This window comes from Microcaecilia unicolor, chromosome 5 (genome assembly GCF_901765095.1).
Source record: "Microcaecilia unicolor chromosome 5, aMicUni1.1, whole genome shotgun sequence".
Lineage (NCBI taxonomy): Eukaryota > Metazoa > Chordata > Amphibia > Gymnophiona > Siphonopidae > Microcaecilia > Microcaecilia unicolor.
The window spans coordinates 74,979,371-74,996,764 of NC_044035.1; the positions used below are offsets into that span (position 1 = coordinate 74,979,371).

The 17,394-nt window shown below is 41.8% G+C and overlaps 1 protein-coding gene across 2 annotated transcripts in view; it reads right to left on the reverse strand.

Moving 5' to 3' along the window:
• Positions 1-2,420: 2,420 nt before the first annotated feature.
• LOC115471125 (heparan sulfate glucosamine 3-O-sulfotransferase 1-like) overlaps positions 2,421-17,394 on the reverse strand; it is a 227,376-nt gene continuing 212,402 nt past the window's right edge. For both annotated transcript variants that reach the window (XM_030204810.1, XM_030204809.1), the window contains exon 3: positions 2,421-3,685. In XM_030204810.1, the coding sequence (XP_030060670.1) occupies positions 2,615-3,559 (945 nt within the window). In that variant the 5' untranslated portion in view covers positions 3,560-3,685 and the 3' untranslated portion in view covers positions 2,421-2,614. The remainder of the gene's footprint in view (positions 3,686-17,394) is intronic.

Genomic DNA, 17,394 nt, shown 5'->3' on the forward strand with positions numbered 1-17,394 from the left:
ACATAAGCACATATGTGTCTTCATAAAAACAGGACTGGACAATGTCCCTCCAGCAGTGCACAATTGCTCTCCCACAGATGTACGCCTCAGTCAAAGAAAATGTAAATGTGTACATGTACTCTGTGCAGTTACATGTATATTTTACAAAATAGATACGTGCATTACTTCTCTACCTCAGATCTGCCCAGACTAGAGTCCTGTGAGTGCCTATGCAGGGATCATGTAAAAACAGGTGCCATATTTTATATATACAGTAGCCGTTGAGCCCGTAAAAATGGGCTAGTATAGGACGGGGGGGGGGGGGGGTTGAAAGGCCCACCCCGCCGCCAAGCTCGCCACTGCCCCTCCGAGGTCACCGCTATGCCCCCCCCGGAGTCGCTGCCACCCCTCCACCCGGGCCGGGCCCTCGCTTCGCTATAGAAACAGCGCGGGAACGCAGCACACAGCTCAGATGAGCTGCCGTCCTTCTTCTCTGCCTGTGTCCCGCCCTTGTGGGCGAGGGCGGGACACAGGCAGGGAAGGAAGGCCGATGGCAGCTCAGCTGAGCTGTGTGCTCCGTTCCCGCGCTGTTTCTATAGCGGAGCGAATGCCCGGCCCGGATGGAGAGTGGGTGGCGGCGGCGACCTTGGGGGGGGGGGGGGAGAAGCGGTAGCGACGGTGGTTTCGCCCCTCCCCTTGCGCAGTAGAGACCCTCTCTGTCCCGCCCCCGTCATCACGTATTGACGCGGGGGCGGGACAGAGAGGGTCTTTACTGCGCATTTGCGAGTGAGTTCGGTCACTCGCCGTTTATATGTTTGATACCCAGACACAATTTTTAAGAGCCTCTTTCTATGTATAAAATATGCTTTAAACATAGAAAATGCTTTATAAAATTACCCCCTAGGTTTACAAAGGGATTTCTCCCAAAGGTGTTTCCCTTAAAAAAAAAAACAATCAGGCACACGAATACAAAATACAAAATGCCTAGGCCTGCAGATAATTCCAGCAAGCTGAGAATGATCTTCTAGGGATTCATGTTTATTTGTACACATTTACCCCCCCTGTTTACTAAGCTGCACTAGCGGCTGCCGGTGTTCTAATTCTGACCAAGCCCGTTCACTTTGAATGGGCTGTGTCAGCATTGCCGCATGGCAGCTGCTGGTGTGGCTTAGTAAACAGGGGGAGTTGGTTCATTAGTGCATCCTATAAAATTTGACCCCTGTTTTCTAAGCTGTGCAGCAATGCCGACACAGCCCATTCAAAGTGAATGGGCTGTGTCAGCATTAGCCCGTGGCTTAGTAAACAAGGGGACTAGTATATGGGGAGCTGATTTAGCATATGCTAACCTATGAATTAATGCATTTTAAGTTGATTAGCATGTGTTAAAAAGCTCTAATATTTTTAAATATTAAAATGAATGTGTAAAATAAACTGAATGAAAGTCTGAAAATCAGAATAAAAAACCTGAACAAACTGAAAAAGACTTGAAAATATTTGCTATGTGCACATCCTTATTATCCTTCATATTTGATATCCTGAATATACTTCTCACTGTATATGATACATAAATACCCCAAATACTGCAAGAAATGTTACACAATAAAATTAGCTGCTTTTTTTTTTATAGAAGCAGAAATTAAAATCTGCTCTATAAGTTTGTAATACAAATATTTTATATTATTTATACTAATTTAAATAAATCCAATGTCTATATCATCAACCAAAATACCCCATAATTTACTTCCATGGTACTATTTATGATTATTACTTAAATTAATGGAAAATGAATATTTTATTTTATACTGAACAGTACAGAAAGTCAACATCTTTATTTGTAGTTTTTCAAGTGAATCTGCCAGACACAGAACCTCTGGGTATTATGAAGTTTTTGTTAGCTCTCCAAAGCTAAAATATTTCTAGCATTTATCTACAAGTCAGCTCTGTCAGTAGACACATTTTAGTAGATAAGAGTCCTGTATGAAAAACACTGTGCCCAGCAAAGGTGCTTTACCTTGAATCACCAACTAATTAAGGTATTTCTGAACCTAAAAACTGACTAATTCAGTATTTAAGTATTCATTATGTTACAAAAACATCTATTTTAGTATTAATAGAGGTCAGATTTGTTTCTGGATCTATGATTTCTATTGCGTGCCCTATTCTAAAGATGTTTTGGAAATTAGTTCAACTACAGTACCATGTCACAGATATAAAAATACTGCAAACAATGACATTCCAATTATCATAATAACATTTCTGCTATGCACAGTTTTACATTGTTTAAAAATGTTATCAGAAAAAGTTATTCTATTTTCAAACTTGCAAAAAATATTCAATTAAAAGAAATTTTTTATTCGCATATATGTGTGTGCATGTTTCTATCTATACATCCATAATTACATACACACTGATCTGTATTTCTATATTAAGAGATCTAGTATCATTATCAAAAATGCATCTGGAACATGACACTGAGACAAAGCCTCCAGTCTGTGTCTTTCAAGTAATAATCTCTTTAAAGTCATCAGTGTAAGTGACACATTTTTCACTTGGATGAATTTCACAGCTTGGAATTTTTCAAGGAATGCAGTTTATTTTAGAACTGATTAAGATATCTCTCTGCTGGAAATGCATTTCAATGCCAGTGAAAAGAATGATTAACCATGCTGTAAAATCTTTTATTATGCTCTCTGAAGTAGCAATGAAGCTGTTCTAGAACGGTGTTGTTTACAACTGGATGTGGACGTCCCTTAGATTCGTGTAAACATCTCTCTCGACCATCGCTCCGAATGCAGTAAAATCCCTTGGTCTGGTTGAAATAAAAATTTGAAGGCAGAATTCTTGGTGGCAGGTTAAGAAATTTTTCCACTTTCTGTAATTCAGGAAGAGGATCCTTTATTAAAGTGTTGCCATCCACAATATGGATTTGATTCAAATTAAAATGCTTAAGCCATCTTTCCATATGTATATCATACAGACTTCTCTGGATAGCCTTATATTTTGTATTTAATGCTCCATTTTTAATAACTATATCTTCAAAATGTTGAACAGGTTTGTGACTTTCAAGTCTATTGTAATATACTTGGGTATAATCAGATATAACTCTCTCAGTAGGGTCCCTTAGAATAAGCAGCAATTTGATAGAGCTATTCATGTCATGAATTCTTTCTGGGACCTGTGGTGAGGTAAAATAGCCTGGTGTTTTTTCAATAGTAATTTGATTTTCATATGAAAATGGCATTAGACTCCTGTACCAATCTATCCCTTTTACATAATTCTCATCCCAGTCAAAGAAATGAACTTCTGTAGCTGCTACCACAATATGTGGATGAATATCCAGCATCTCCAGTAATGCTCTGGTTCCTCCTTTTCGCACTCCTATGATGATTGTTTGAGGTATTTGTCGACTGGTACCTGGAGGTCTTACCTGTGCTGAATAATGTTCACTTTTATTGCTCAATAATCCTACTTCCGACTTAAGGGTCTCCAGAAGTGCTCCATTCTCCAGATGATGGTGTTCAAGAGGAACACCCTGGCTTTGGGTCAGAAAAAGAACAGCTGACACCAATAGAAAGGCCATGTGGAGAGAGTTAATCAGTCATTTCAAAATGATTATACACCTGGCTGGTGAAGAACTGTGCTCATTATTACTTGAAGAAGTGGTGGGTGATGTTGAAGAAGGAAGAATAGGAATATTCTGAGACATCTGACAAAGAAACAAAATAACATTGATTAGACATATAATCTACCTGACACAACAAATGATTTGTAGAAAATGTGTAGTATACAAAACAGTTCTTAGTATTGCAGCACCTAAATGAATCTTGAGCTATAGCTAACACACTCAACAGCTTTATATTACTGAAGCTATTTTACATGAGGATGAGTGGAAGGCAACAGTGACAGTTACATGGATAGTTAGACTGACAGGAAACTAGAGGCTTGTCGAGTCTAAAGTTATCTCTGTGACATATGGCAAAACAAATGTGCATCGGTTGCTAGTTCTCTAGTAAAGTAAAATACATTTTGTTTTGACCCAAATGTGCCATCAGAAAAGTCCCATGATAATCATTTCTCTCTACAGTAAAATTACCTCATTAGATTTGTCTCTCTCTTGTTCCTCCTTCCATAACGTTCACTTATTGTAAAGCCATTTGGGGGGCCTAGGTACTGTCCCATGTTAAAAGTCTCTGGTTAATACCTCTAGTCCATCAACCTTTAAATCTGATGTACTAAATTAATTATGAAAGGGCCTCATTAGAGTTAGCATAGTTCTTTTTAATGCATAGTTTTCATATAAGGTTTAGTGCTGATAGTCCCTTGCACTAATTAGCCTAAGCAAGACGAGTGGGCTGATTAGCCCAGAGGAAAACCCCTAACTCAGCCTAGCAAACAAAATGACCCATTCAATTCGCTAACCATTAGATTCTTTCATCCCAAAGGTTCAGCCCCATCTAGAGGACTTTCTTCCTTTTGTTTCCTCCCCTAATGATACAACTCTTAGAGGCAGATGCAGCAACCAAACGTAAAAAAATCTAAATCGTTAAAGTCCCTAACGATTTTAAAATAACGAAAAATGCACCAAAAAAAAAAGTCACACATGCTGAGATCGGTATTGAAACGTACAATGTACCAAAGAATCACAATACACATCGTTAATCGGCCCCCAAATCATGCGCAGAGCAGCCAAGCGTTATGTTAGCTGCTCTGCGCATGCCACAAACAGTCAAAACACAGTCAAATCACAAGCACATGGCTCCCAAATCAAATCAAAACAAAAATAAAAAAAAAAGGGTCGGGAGGGGGCAAGGGCGCTCATCAGGAGCGTCCTGTACGGACGGCCTTGCCCCCCCCCCGCTGCTCGCCACTTTCCGCCGCTCCCCCTACCCCGAAAAAGCAAAATGCTAGCTGCCCCGGTCCCCCTCCCTTCCTCACTACTCTGTCACCTCAGCTCCGCCTCCCGACATCCTCTGTCCTGTGCCCCGCCCCCTTTTGGGGTCGTCGCCGCCATTCCCCTCTTCCATCGGGCCCCCCTCCCTCTTACCGGGCCCGTGCAGCGCCTCTCTCCTCTGTCCGAAGGCGCTGCACGGGCAAGAAGAAAGCCTGATGCCTGCCTTTGCCCAGCTTCGATGGCGCGTCTTTCTCCTGCTGGGCCCGCCCCTTTCTGACGTCGGTAACCTACGTAGGTTACTGACGTCAGACAGGGGCGGGCGCAGCAGGAGAAAGACGCGCCATCACGAAGGCAGGCATCAGCTGATTCAGCTTTCTTCTTGCCCGTGCAGCGCCTTCGGACAGAGGAGAGAGGCGCTGCACGGGCCCGGTAAGAGGAAGGGGGGCCCGATGGAGGAGGGGAATGGCGGCGACGACCCCAAAAGGGGGTGGGGCACGGACGGAGGATGTCGGGAGGCGGAGCTGAGGTGAGAGAGTAGTGATGAAGGGAGGGGGGCAGGGGCTTCTAGAAGTTTGCTTTTTTGGGGTGGGGGGAGCGGCGGAAAGTGGGGAGCAGCGGGGGGGGGGGGCAAGGCCGTCCGTACAGGACGCTCCTGATGAGCGCCCTTGCCCCCTCCCGATCCTTTTTTTATTTTTATTTTTTTATGTGTTTTCTGAGGTCCTTTGGACCAATCACAGCGCTTTTAGCTCTGCTAATGCGCTGGGATTGGCTCAAAGTTTGTTTATTTTTTCACTTAACACTTTTTCCTGGCACAGAGCTGTCCTAACGAGAGGTCCAGACCTCTCGTTAGTTTTCCTGCCTTTTTCCTGCGTAAAGGCAATCGGAAAAGGTTAGTGCATGTCGTTTCAATGGGGTTTTCACACTAATTGCTCATCTCCATTCCGTTTTCGTTAGCTGCTACTGTCGTCGGAAAATAGGCTTAAGTGCATGGAAAGGATAGGAAATTCTTCCCTGAGGGCTCATTTAACGATGAAAAACGTTTAGTGCATCTACCTCTTAATCTACTAGGGATCCTTCCTGTTCCTTAAGGAAAAACAAAGGCCCTTTTAACCTTTCCTAGACCAATTAGATGTGCCCCTTCCAATAACAGGAATTTGTGGATCTAACTCCTACTGTTTCCAGTATTTGTATGAACAATAACTATGTGCATTTCATATCCTAAGAGAGAAAGCCAAAATGGCACTGGTTAGAATCAAGCAGCAACTAGCACCATTTTAGACTGGATGTGAGTCATAATCTATTGTGCTACTTAGTGGTGCCATTTGTCTATCTCTAGTAGGATAAAGGTCTGTAATCTTTGGCTTTTATTTTTCATTCTTTTGGATTAGCAGAAACAGAGAAAATGACAGCAGATAAAGACCATGTGGCCTGTCTAGTCTACCTATTTGTGTAGTTTTAATTTAGAATTATGGATTGTGACTTGTCCCTTTTGCTCCTCTCTTTGTAACTTTCTGATTTTAATTTTTATTTACTTGTTAGATTTGCATTGCAAACCGCTGTGTCAAGTATTTTCCAAACTGGTATATCAATCAACTAAACTATCTAAACCAACAGCCTAGTTTTTACAACCCCTTCTCTCTCAGAGATCCTTGATGCTTGTTCTATGCTTTGTTGAAGTCTGATACTCTTCTCAGCTCTACCACTTTCACTGAGAGGCAGTTCCATGTCCACAGTACCCCTTCTGTAAAGATATATTTCCTTAGATTAGTCTTGAATATGCCTCCTTTTACCCTCATCTTATGACCCTTAGTTCCAGAGCTTCTTTTCCATTAAGAAAGGGATCTCATATATTCATACATTGGAGGTATTTAACTGTCTATCATATGTCCCTTTTCCTGCCTCTCTACCAGGGTATACATCCACAATGAATATGCATAAGATACATTTTCATGTACCACCTCCACTGTATGTAAATATATCTCATATATATTCATTTTGGGTATCTTGAAAACCTGACTGGCTAGGTATATTACCTACCAAGATCGATTCGAACAGGCAATGGCCTTTTACCTTTCCGGAAGCTGCTGAAAACTCACCTTTTTAAGCAAGCCTACACATATGATGGGCCTTTAATTAGATATTCATCTGTGATACCTGGATCTACTACTTAGCAGAACTTAAAATATGTTTTTATCCTTCTGAATTCATCCCTCCTCAAAACATTTTTATACATTCTTCCTTACTCACAACACATTACCTCAACTTTCACCCTCTCCCTGTTACCTACCTCTATTCACCTTTCTCCCTTATCCTTTTTATTGTCCACCTCTTTATATACTATGTTTAGATGTTTTATTCATTCTGTTTTATCTTGTAAATTAGCTATATTATGTAAGCCGCATTGAGCCTGCTGACAAGTGGGAAAGCGTGGGTTATAAATGTTACAATACAATACAATATTCCAATGACTGGTTTGAGAACCCCTGCTCTTGGCCAATTAAAGTGAAGTTCCCATATATTTAGCCTTTGTCTCAATAAGGTTATGGAGTAGGATTAGGCCTAGCACTGATCCTTGATTGTCTTTTTACTTTCAGCAAAGTTGACCTCACTGAATATCACTGTACGAGTCCTACTGTTCAACTAATTTCCTCATCTATTTTATAATTTTCAGCTTATTTTCCAAAAAACAGCTTATGAGATTATGGCTTGTACCAACCTGTAGTATATATTGCAGGTTAATGGCCATGTTCCATAAAGGTTTTCTAAGAAAATAAATGAGCTCCTCACTCATTTGCATTTGTAATAAATTTTTGCTTGACATTTTATATATGTTGTTATGGCCCAGAACTCTGCATGTTCTTGGTCATAGAAACACCCATAAAATGTTGCCAAACTTCTCTTTTTATGCATATGTTAGTATTACTCAAAGGAAGCACATAGTTCCTGTGATAGTCTCCCTCATCCCAACATTCAAAATCCCTAGTGGGCTAATTGGGCCACTAAATGTCTCCCTGATGTCAAGCCCCAACCCTTTTAAATTTCTCTCTGGAATGATTGCATTTGGGCTTGTATCCCGCTACCACCTTTCAGTTCTAAGTGGGGTCATTTTTCTGTATGGATTCTTCATACTATCCCCATCCCTCCCCAAAGCTTACTCCAAGGTGTTATGTTTGTAAAGTGGCCAAGAATGATCCCCACTTGCTCCTTTCCTACTAGAGTTTTAACAGTGACTTCTCTATACTGATTACCACATCTTTCTTGGAAGTCCAATGCTGCTGTTTAAGACCAACCGAAACCAAATCCATGGCCAAAATTTGCCTCTCAGTTTTAGCTAGAACCAGAACCAAACCATGGATCCTCCTGAGCTAGCTGCTGCTGCCACTGCCACCCACCCTCCCACACCCAGAAGAGGGCCAGCTACTAGGCCACCAGGCAAAGGTAGGCTAGGGGAGGGCCTTTGGGTGGTAGGAGAGCAGAGGGATGGTAGGAGGGCAGAGGGGTTGGAGTCAGATGGCCGGCTGGTCCAGGAGGACTCACCATCATTCAGAGGACACGTGTGGCAGCAAAGAGAGATCATGGGGTTGGGGCAGAAAGATTCAGTTTTGGCCGAAAATGCAAAACCCTCTGCGGCTGCGGAAGCAGGAAAGAATTCCACTCTTTCCTGCCCGCTGCTGCTACTCCATCTCTGCTTTGCTCTTCTGTGCCTCGGGCGCCGCCACCGTAATTTGAAAATGACTGCAGAGAAGAGCAAAGCGTAGACCGAGTAGCAGCAGCGGGCAGGAAGGAGTAAGATTCTTTCCTGCCGCCACAGCCACAGAGGTAAGTACCTAGCCGGGTGGGCTGGCCCTTCAAGGTAGGACTGTAGTGTGTGGAAGATGTGGGAGGGGGATGACGGCATTACTGTGGCGGTTGGGGAGGGCAGGTTTTGGCACAGTATGTCATCACAAGGCCAAAATATAAGAAAACCAATGGACTGTATTAGGGGCTTATAGCTCATTTAATTATGTTTAAGCAAATGAGAGATCTGCATGAAAGAAAATATTTATTTTTATTATTTTGACTTCAAAAAACACTTGTCGCTGAAACATGCTCAAAACAGAATAATCCATTTGTACAAAAGAGATGAGTTGAAGATGTGATTCCATGGGCCCCAATGAAAGGAGAGTTTAATTTTATTTCCAATCTTTATAACACCAGGCTTCCCAAGGCAGATTACAGCAACAGTTAAGATAAACTCATCAGTAAACAGGATATCCTCACTGAAATTTGGCCATATTACTGTATTGTATTGAACAGTGTAGAACAAGGAGCACAAAATATAGCCTTTATTAGTACTGTGTCCACCAGCTACAATAATTTTTAAGCAGTTTTAGTGATATTCAATTTTATTTCATGATATTTACATTTACATATGGTAAGCTTTCAAATAAATTAAAAAGCTGTCGAGTAAAAAAAACCGAACAACTTTTAAGGCACTGGGCTGAAAAAGGGGTGGGGTGGGGGAAGGGAGAAGAAAGAAAGGAGATGCTGGGCCGGGGGGGGGGGGGGGGGGGGGACACGCCAACTGATAGTTTGCAGGGAGACGCCAGAGACCCTAGCACCGGCCCACCTACTTTTCTGTACAGAATACTAGCACATGTGGAGTGCAGAAAATACTCCTTCATATAAGGTGCAATCACTTACACCATCCCTATGGCTAGTTAGAGGCTGACTGAATTTCAGTTTCAGTTTCGGCACCTAAACTGAGCCACAATACAGGTTTGGGTTTAAGCCGAAAATGCCAGTGTTTTCAGCTGAAATCGAAATGCACTGCCCCCCAACCCCCGTGATCACTCTCTGCTCCCCCCCCACCCGAGCCACCCAACTAGCCCTAGGCTTGATTGACCATTGCCCACCCTACCGCTGAAGATAAGTCTTCCTGCCGATCTGGCTCACCATCACTAGGCCCTTCCCGGGCCTACTTTAACAAGCCCTGGTGATCTAGTGGCCTCTTCAAGGGCAGGAAAGAACCCCACTCTTTCCTGCCCAGTGCTGCTGCTGGGTTAAAATGAATGCTGAGACTGCTGCAGGAGGTCTCGCAGCCATCATGGACTCATGGGCAAATGCATTTTAATTAAAACTCAATATGGAAAAAACTCACTGCCTCATCCTCTCATCCCAATACAACACGAACAAACCTACAAATATAATCACCCCAGACCACACCCTCCCTATTTCAGATAGCCTGAAAATCCTCGGCGTTACAATCGACCGAAACCTTACCCTAGAGAGTCAAGTGAAAAATACAACAAAGAAAATGTTCCACTCAATGTGGAAACTCAAACGCGTGAAACCATTCTTCCCACGAGAAACATTTTGCAACCTGATACAATCAATGGTACTAAGCCATGTAGACTACTGCAACGGCATTTATGCAGGATGCAAAGAACAACTCATTAAGAAACCGCCCAAAACACAGCAGCCAGGCTTATATTTGGAAAAACGCATTTCAAAAGCACCAAACCCCTCCGAGAAAAGCTGCACTGGCTCCCAATCAAAGAACGAATTGCCTTCAAAATCTGCACCATGGTTCACAAAATTATCTACGGCGAAGCCCCGGGATATATGACAGATCTCATAGACCTACCAACCAGAAATACAATCGGATCAACAAGATCATACTTAAATCTTCACTACCCAAGCTGCAAAGGCCTCAAATACAAATCAACTTATGCAACCAGCTTTTCCTATATTAGCACACAACTGTGGAACGCATTACCAAAAGCTGTGAAAACAACATACGGCCATCTAAACTTCAGGAAATCACTAAAAACTAACTTATTCAAAAAGGCATACCCTACTGACAGAACCTAGTTGCCTGAACCCTGCTACACAAGTAACTAAAACTAGTAATCGACATAACACAACTCTTCCTCTCTATGATTCCCAAATGTGTCTGTAACACATGAACCTTGTTCTACCCTAATACCACTTTGTATTTGTTCTCTACCAGCTTGGCGAAATCTGACGGTACTATGTAAGCCACATTGACCCTGCAAATAGGTGGGAAAATGTGGAATACAAATGCAACAAATAAATACATTTTGAGATTGGCAACGGTATACACAGGAACAACTGGAGATTGCTCTTGCTTATGCTGGTGCCAATCTCAATATAACTGCAAGGGGGCTTCCTGCAGCAGTCTTGCAAGGCTGCCACTGGAAGTTTCAGCAGCCATTTTAAACCAGTAGCAATACTGGGAGGAAAGAGTGGGGCTCTTTCCTGCCCCTGAAGAGGCCACTAGACCATGGGGCTTGTTTAGTAAGCTGTGATAAGCAGCTAGCAGGGGCTTTACTGCATGGCAGAGGTGGCCTCAAGAGCTGCTGTGCTTCTGAAAATCCAGGAATTCAGCCACTGCATGAATTCAAAACTGGCAGATATGAAGGCACATATTTTATTCAGACCCCCTACATGGATATCACCCCACGCCAATCATTCTCAAAGACCCCCTTCTCCATGAGAACCCCATTTTGATCCTCCCTCAAAGCCCCACCAGACTCCCCTTTGCAATCCCTCTCAAAGCCCTCAAAAGAACAGTCCCCCATTCAGTGGTGCAGGAAGGGGGGGGCGGGGGGGGCGGTCCGTCCCGGGTGCACGCACTGGGGGGGGGGGGGGGGGTGTCGGCTCACTGGTTCCCTGCTCTTTCTGCCCTGGAACAGGTTACTTCCTGTTCCGGGGCAGAGGAAGCAGGGAAGCAGCAGAGCCGATGCAGTTCCCAGTGACGTGCACTGGGGGCGGATCGGCCCTCCCGCCTGCCCCCCCACTGAAAGGTAGGGTGCGTTTCGGGGGGGGGGGGTGCTCCGGGGGGGGGGGGGGTGCGCAGCGGTGACTCGCCCCGGGTGTCAGGCACGCTCACTATGGCACTGCCCCCATTCCGATTCCCCCCTCAAAGCCCCCAGAGCACCTCCCCAAAAGCAGTCCTCCAATACTCCTGGGACTTACCTGAGGGTCTTCCTGGTAGTGTAGTGCACCATCCTACCACTGTCCTGGGTTCAAAATGGCACAGACAACTCCTAGCAGTAGTCTTGTAATACTACCACTAGGTGTCATACGTTTAAGGAAGAGTAGCTACAGTTAAAGTGTGATAAGGGCTCACTTTTTGGAGATCAACAACTGCAGCACATGTTTGACAAATTAACTCAACATTTTGTTTGTTTTGTTTTTAACTTACTGGGCATATGTTCAAGAAGTCACTCATTTTTCTTTAGCAAGACAGATTGTGATACCTTTTTCCGTATAGAACACCAGTGTCTTTTGGGGGTGACAAGGAGGATTAGGATGTATTTTTGGCTAGTGGACTGGTTGAAATATTTCTGGTTTGGCACATTTCTGGAACTGTTAACCAATTTACTCTGTATAACATCTTTTGTACCTCAACTGGGATCATAAAAATGTAGTTTCTCCTTTGCAAAGAGCTTTGTTGTTTGTTTTGTAGTTTGGTGTGTTAAAAAAAAAAAGAAGTAAAGGTACATAACAAAGGTTAAAGTAGTAATGGGAGTCATATTTTAAGACAGCTACTGTGGTGTTTATATAGTTCATTTATAACCTCTGAGGTTGGTAGGGACTGCTCCAAGGTACATTCTCAATCTAATTGCTCCTGTGAGAACATCTATACTACTTTCATGTCCGATTGTGCTTCATTATTTTCAGTCAAAGACAGAAAAGAAGATTAAAGTGGTGACTCGAATAACATTGTGGTACAGTTGTATTATCCCTATAGTTCATGTGATTCACGTGTCCTATGATTTATGACCTCTAGGATCATTAGGGACTTAATTGGTTGTAGGTTGTGTATATCTATCTGTCTGTACACACACACACACTATTGGGAGAGTGTAAAAGCCATAAATATAGGAAGCTGGTAGCTCAGATGTTTCCCTTTGTTTTAGGTCACATATTCAGAGAGTCATTCCTGTATAAAATGTCAGCTCAAAGAATCCCCCATTTGTTATTTTGGGAAGGTTACATTTTCAATTTCAGCAGGTCATGATGAAACTGCACAGTAGCTGCATTGAAGGGTGTGAGCCACATGATAAAAGCACAATAGGTGCAAGCTAGCTTACATAGCTTCAACCACATGAACCCTGGTTCACAGAGATAATACTACGCTGTCAGGGGGGAAATCCTTATTCGCTGTGTTGCCTGAAATGTGTATATTTATGTAAGAAAATTAAAACTGTCATATCTTTGGAATGAAAAGAACTGGAAAAGAAAAAAATTAGTATTCAAATAGGGAAAAAAGTCAATTGGACAGAATGGGAACACTAAAATTAATATTCAGTATTCACACTGACAGCTGATTTTGAAGTCTGGAACATATAAGAAAAACATGAAGTGGTGTAATGTTGATGGATTCACAGAGTTCTAATTAACAGGAAGGAAGGTCAAGCTCTTGCAATGAGAAACACTAGTTGACTTTAAAGGACTCACGTATTATGGAAAATTGGTGCATAATTATCAGATATTGAAATGTGATATATTTTTTTTTACTATTCTCCTATTGAAACAGAACTCATTTAGATCATTTAAGCACTTTACTTGTTTGTCTATTACATAACCGTGTGCCATAATTAAATTGTTTTATACTCAGCTTAAAAATACATATTTAGCAGGGACCAGATTCACACCTCTACCTGAGATTTGTATCCATTTCTTCTCTTTGGTTTCCCTGAGAGGCAATTTCTCCAAATGGTTTAGATTTTTAATTTACATACTATATATCCTGAAGGTCTTAATGGCCCATTGGAATGGGAAGCATTCTATTGATGAAGGTTAGTTCTACATCTGGTTCTGGTTTGAAAGTAATTAGCTGACAGGATAACGTAAGCAGTTAGGCGGGTCTAAGCTAAGTGAACGGGTTTCCCTATGTACACTTTATATTTAAGTCAGGAACACATTGTTGACTCTATCTCATTATATTAGTGCAAATGGATGTTTGCCATTCTCCTCTGTTTTTTTGACTGCAAGATTTTTTTCTCCATTAGGGAGTTGTTTTTCTTGCAGAGGGTTTCAGAGGTTATATTAGAACCAGTGATAGTAGCCATTGTAGTGGGGGTAGTCTATCTCTGCAAGCACCCCAAGGCAGTTGAGGTTCCATTTGACAGTTATTTCGAATCATTGTCTATGTAATGAGTTAGAGCCAAGTTCAGAGCAATATATAATTTTGAGTAGTTTCTATACATATTTTTGCTCTGCAGCTTATTAGAATGTTTTAGTTTTGCATATACCATGACAGGAATGAACCTCAATCCTAAACCAGGGTATGTGGACTATGATCTCAGTCTCCCAAATTTAATGCTAATGCTTGACACAGAATTTGCAACGTACCAAAGAGAGCTTCCTTCTGGAGTTCCTAAGATATAACATGTATAGGCAACGTATCCAGGTGTACTTAGAAATTATTTTTAATCAAGCCTGTTGCACCCAAAACATCACTGTACATTTTCTATATTCAATTAGAAAAATAGTGAACATCAGAAGAGGGTGCACAGAATGACATGGAATTGAGGATGTTAACTTGGTACTCTCTGAATAAAAATGTCATTCCAACAATAATACCTCCACTTCTCCCATTAAGTGGGCCTCCACCATTCACAGGATTCCTCTCACCCCCCCCCCCCCCCCCAACAATTTCCTCTTTATTGCTCATATTGGATTGCATTTTAGAAGGCTTATACACTGTTTATAAAAGACAGATTTACACGTTATTTCTCATTTATATATAAGTAGCAATTTTAGAAATGGCAAAGGTTACACATGTACGTGGCAGCATGCGGAGATTTAATTTAGGAATGTTTGGGCAGTTCCTTCAATGTGTACATGATTTCTGTATGTAACCCTGATCTTATCAGTCTGAGCACCGGCTAGCTTGTCGCGGGTCAGTACCCGAGACCAGGGCCACAAAATTACACAGTGAGGATGATTTCTCTTTAACATCTGACTTACTGAGCTGGGCGCAGGCCGGGGATGGATAAAAATCTGGAAAGCCATAGGGTTTTGAGCTGGGGCTTTGTTTCTCTTTACTCTCTGATCTCTCCTTCACCAGTCTGGGAGTAAATAAGTTCTCGCTCTCTTTGTCAAGTATTCTTTTCAGTATGTGATGGTCTACCATGTCAAATACGCTTGACATGTCAAATTTATTTTATTTATTTATTATTTATTGCACTTGTATCCCACATTTTCCCACCTTTTTGCAGGCTCAATGTGGCTTACAAAGAACTGCTATGGCATTGCCATATCAGGGCAAAGAATACAATTGGTGTTACAAAGAAGTCAAAGAAGACAAGAGAATCTGGTCAAGCAGTTATTGAAAGATACATTCTGGATACAAGTGGAGAGGTTTTGTGTTAAAGTTAGTTAAGGGTTCTCATGGTAGGCCTTGTTAAAGAGTAGTGGGAGAATGTTTTTTCCATGTGTGATTTCCTTTTTGAAGTTGGCTAGTAGTGTAATCAGCACTGTTTCTGTGCTATGGTGAGATCTGAAGCCTGATTGAGATTCGTGGAGCAGGGAGAATTCGTTGATGTAGTCAGTTAGTTGCTTGACAACTATGCCTTCCATTATTTTGGTTGTAAGTGGTATGGATGTGACTGGCCTATAGTTCGAGATATCACTAATGTTTTTTCTTGTCATCTTTTGGGATTGGTGTGAGCAAAATGTTTCATTTTTTCTGTGGGAATCAGCCTTCCTGGAACATATAGTTCAGATGAGAGGTGAGATGTTCTATGAATCGGTCAGGGCAACTTTTAATATGTGATTGGGGCATGTATCTAGCATGCAGTATGTGGAGGAGAATTTTCTTAGTGCTTGTGCTACTGTATCTTTTGTGAGTTGTGTGAAGGTGGTCCTTAGCCTGTCCGTTGGTGCTTTGTCTGGAGGGTGATCGAGTTCATCTATGAGAATTTAGAAGTTTGTCTCATTGTGTGTTATACTTCTCCTTAGTTTGAGGATTTTTTCTCCATACAGTTCGTTTGTTGATGGGGGGGGGGGGGGGGGGGGGGGTCATTCATCGCTGTTATAGGCTTGGTGTTTATAAGGCTGTTTATGATTTTGTATAGTTTCTTCATGCCACTATAATCTAACCCTATATGTTCTCTGTAGTATTTTTTTTTTTTTTGCCTGTCTCATTTGGGTCTTGTATCTGTTATGTGCTTCCCTCCATGTGGTTTTGGTTGTTTCATTTTTGTTTATCGTCTAAGCTCGTTTCAGTTATCTGCAGTGTGTTTTTGTCACTTTCAGTTTGTCATTGTACCAAGGGGCTGCTTTGCGCCTCTGTCCAATTTTTGTTTTCGTTGGGGCTATTTCATCCACTATGTCAGTGCTTTTTTCATCCCATGCCACTAGGAATTCTTCCGTGTGAGTCATTGGTGACAATTGATCTTTATATATGGTTGACCAGAATTTATTTGCATTGATCTTTCCTCATGATTTGTATGGTGTTCATGTTTGTGTTGGTGGATTCCTGTGTTCCTTCCAGTAGAGGGTTGTGTTTAGTTTGAAATGTTTCTGTCCATTCCAGATTCTGTATTTTAAATCATTTTCATGTGTGAATCTGTAAGCTAGCAGGTCTATGGCATGACCTTTGGTGTGAGTAGTGGTCACCACTGGTTACTGGAAGTCCCAGATCTTGAGAAATTTGTCGCATTATTTGGTGCTTTCTCTTTTTTGGTCATCTAAGTAAAGGTTAATATCTCTTATTAGTAAGGTATTCGGGTTGGCTACAATGCGTTTGATATGAAGTCCATAAAGTTTGTTTTGAGTCATTTTCCAGTAACCTGGGGGTCTGTAAAATAGAATGCAACATAATTGATTGAGTAGAGTTTGATCCTTGATTTTAATGAAGGCAATTTCCAGTTGTGGCATTATTTGGATCCCCTGGTTGTAGACTTTAGCAACAATCCCTTCGATATTAAAAGTGAGTTAAGTGGGCAGGAGAGGCTTCTGCCCACTTCAATCCCCGGGATTGCCTAACCCTTGATATTCAGCAGCACTAAACCAAGCAGTACTGCTGAATATTGCCTCTGATCACTGCCAAAAAAATAGGCAGTTCAGGGTCGGTATTGGGGGTGATGTTAGGGAGGAACAGATGATATTCAGTGTGAGGAAATGCAAAGTGATGCATGTGGGAAAGAGGAACTCAAACTATAGCTACAGCTGGGACCCACATAAGCTCCGCTAGCCAGCACACAAAAAATTAGCCCTGGATATTCAGTGCCGCTACCTGTACATGGTCCAGCACTGAATATCCAAGGCTAATTTAGCTGTCGCCAGTCAGCGTTTAAAAAAAAACACTGACCGCTGCTGGCTGAATATCGGCTGGAATATATTTTATTGTATTACTGTACTTTATGTTTAATTATCTTGCTTTGTTGTACAAGTGTGTTTTCTTGGTTGTTTTTTGAAAATTCATATATAAATTTAGAAACACAAATAGTTTTTAAAAATAATTTTTATTGAAGTAAAAAACAGTCAAACACACATGATGCACA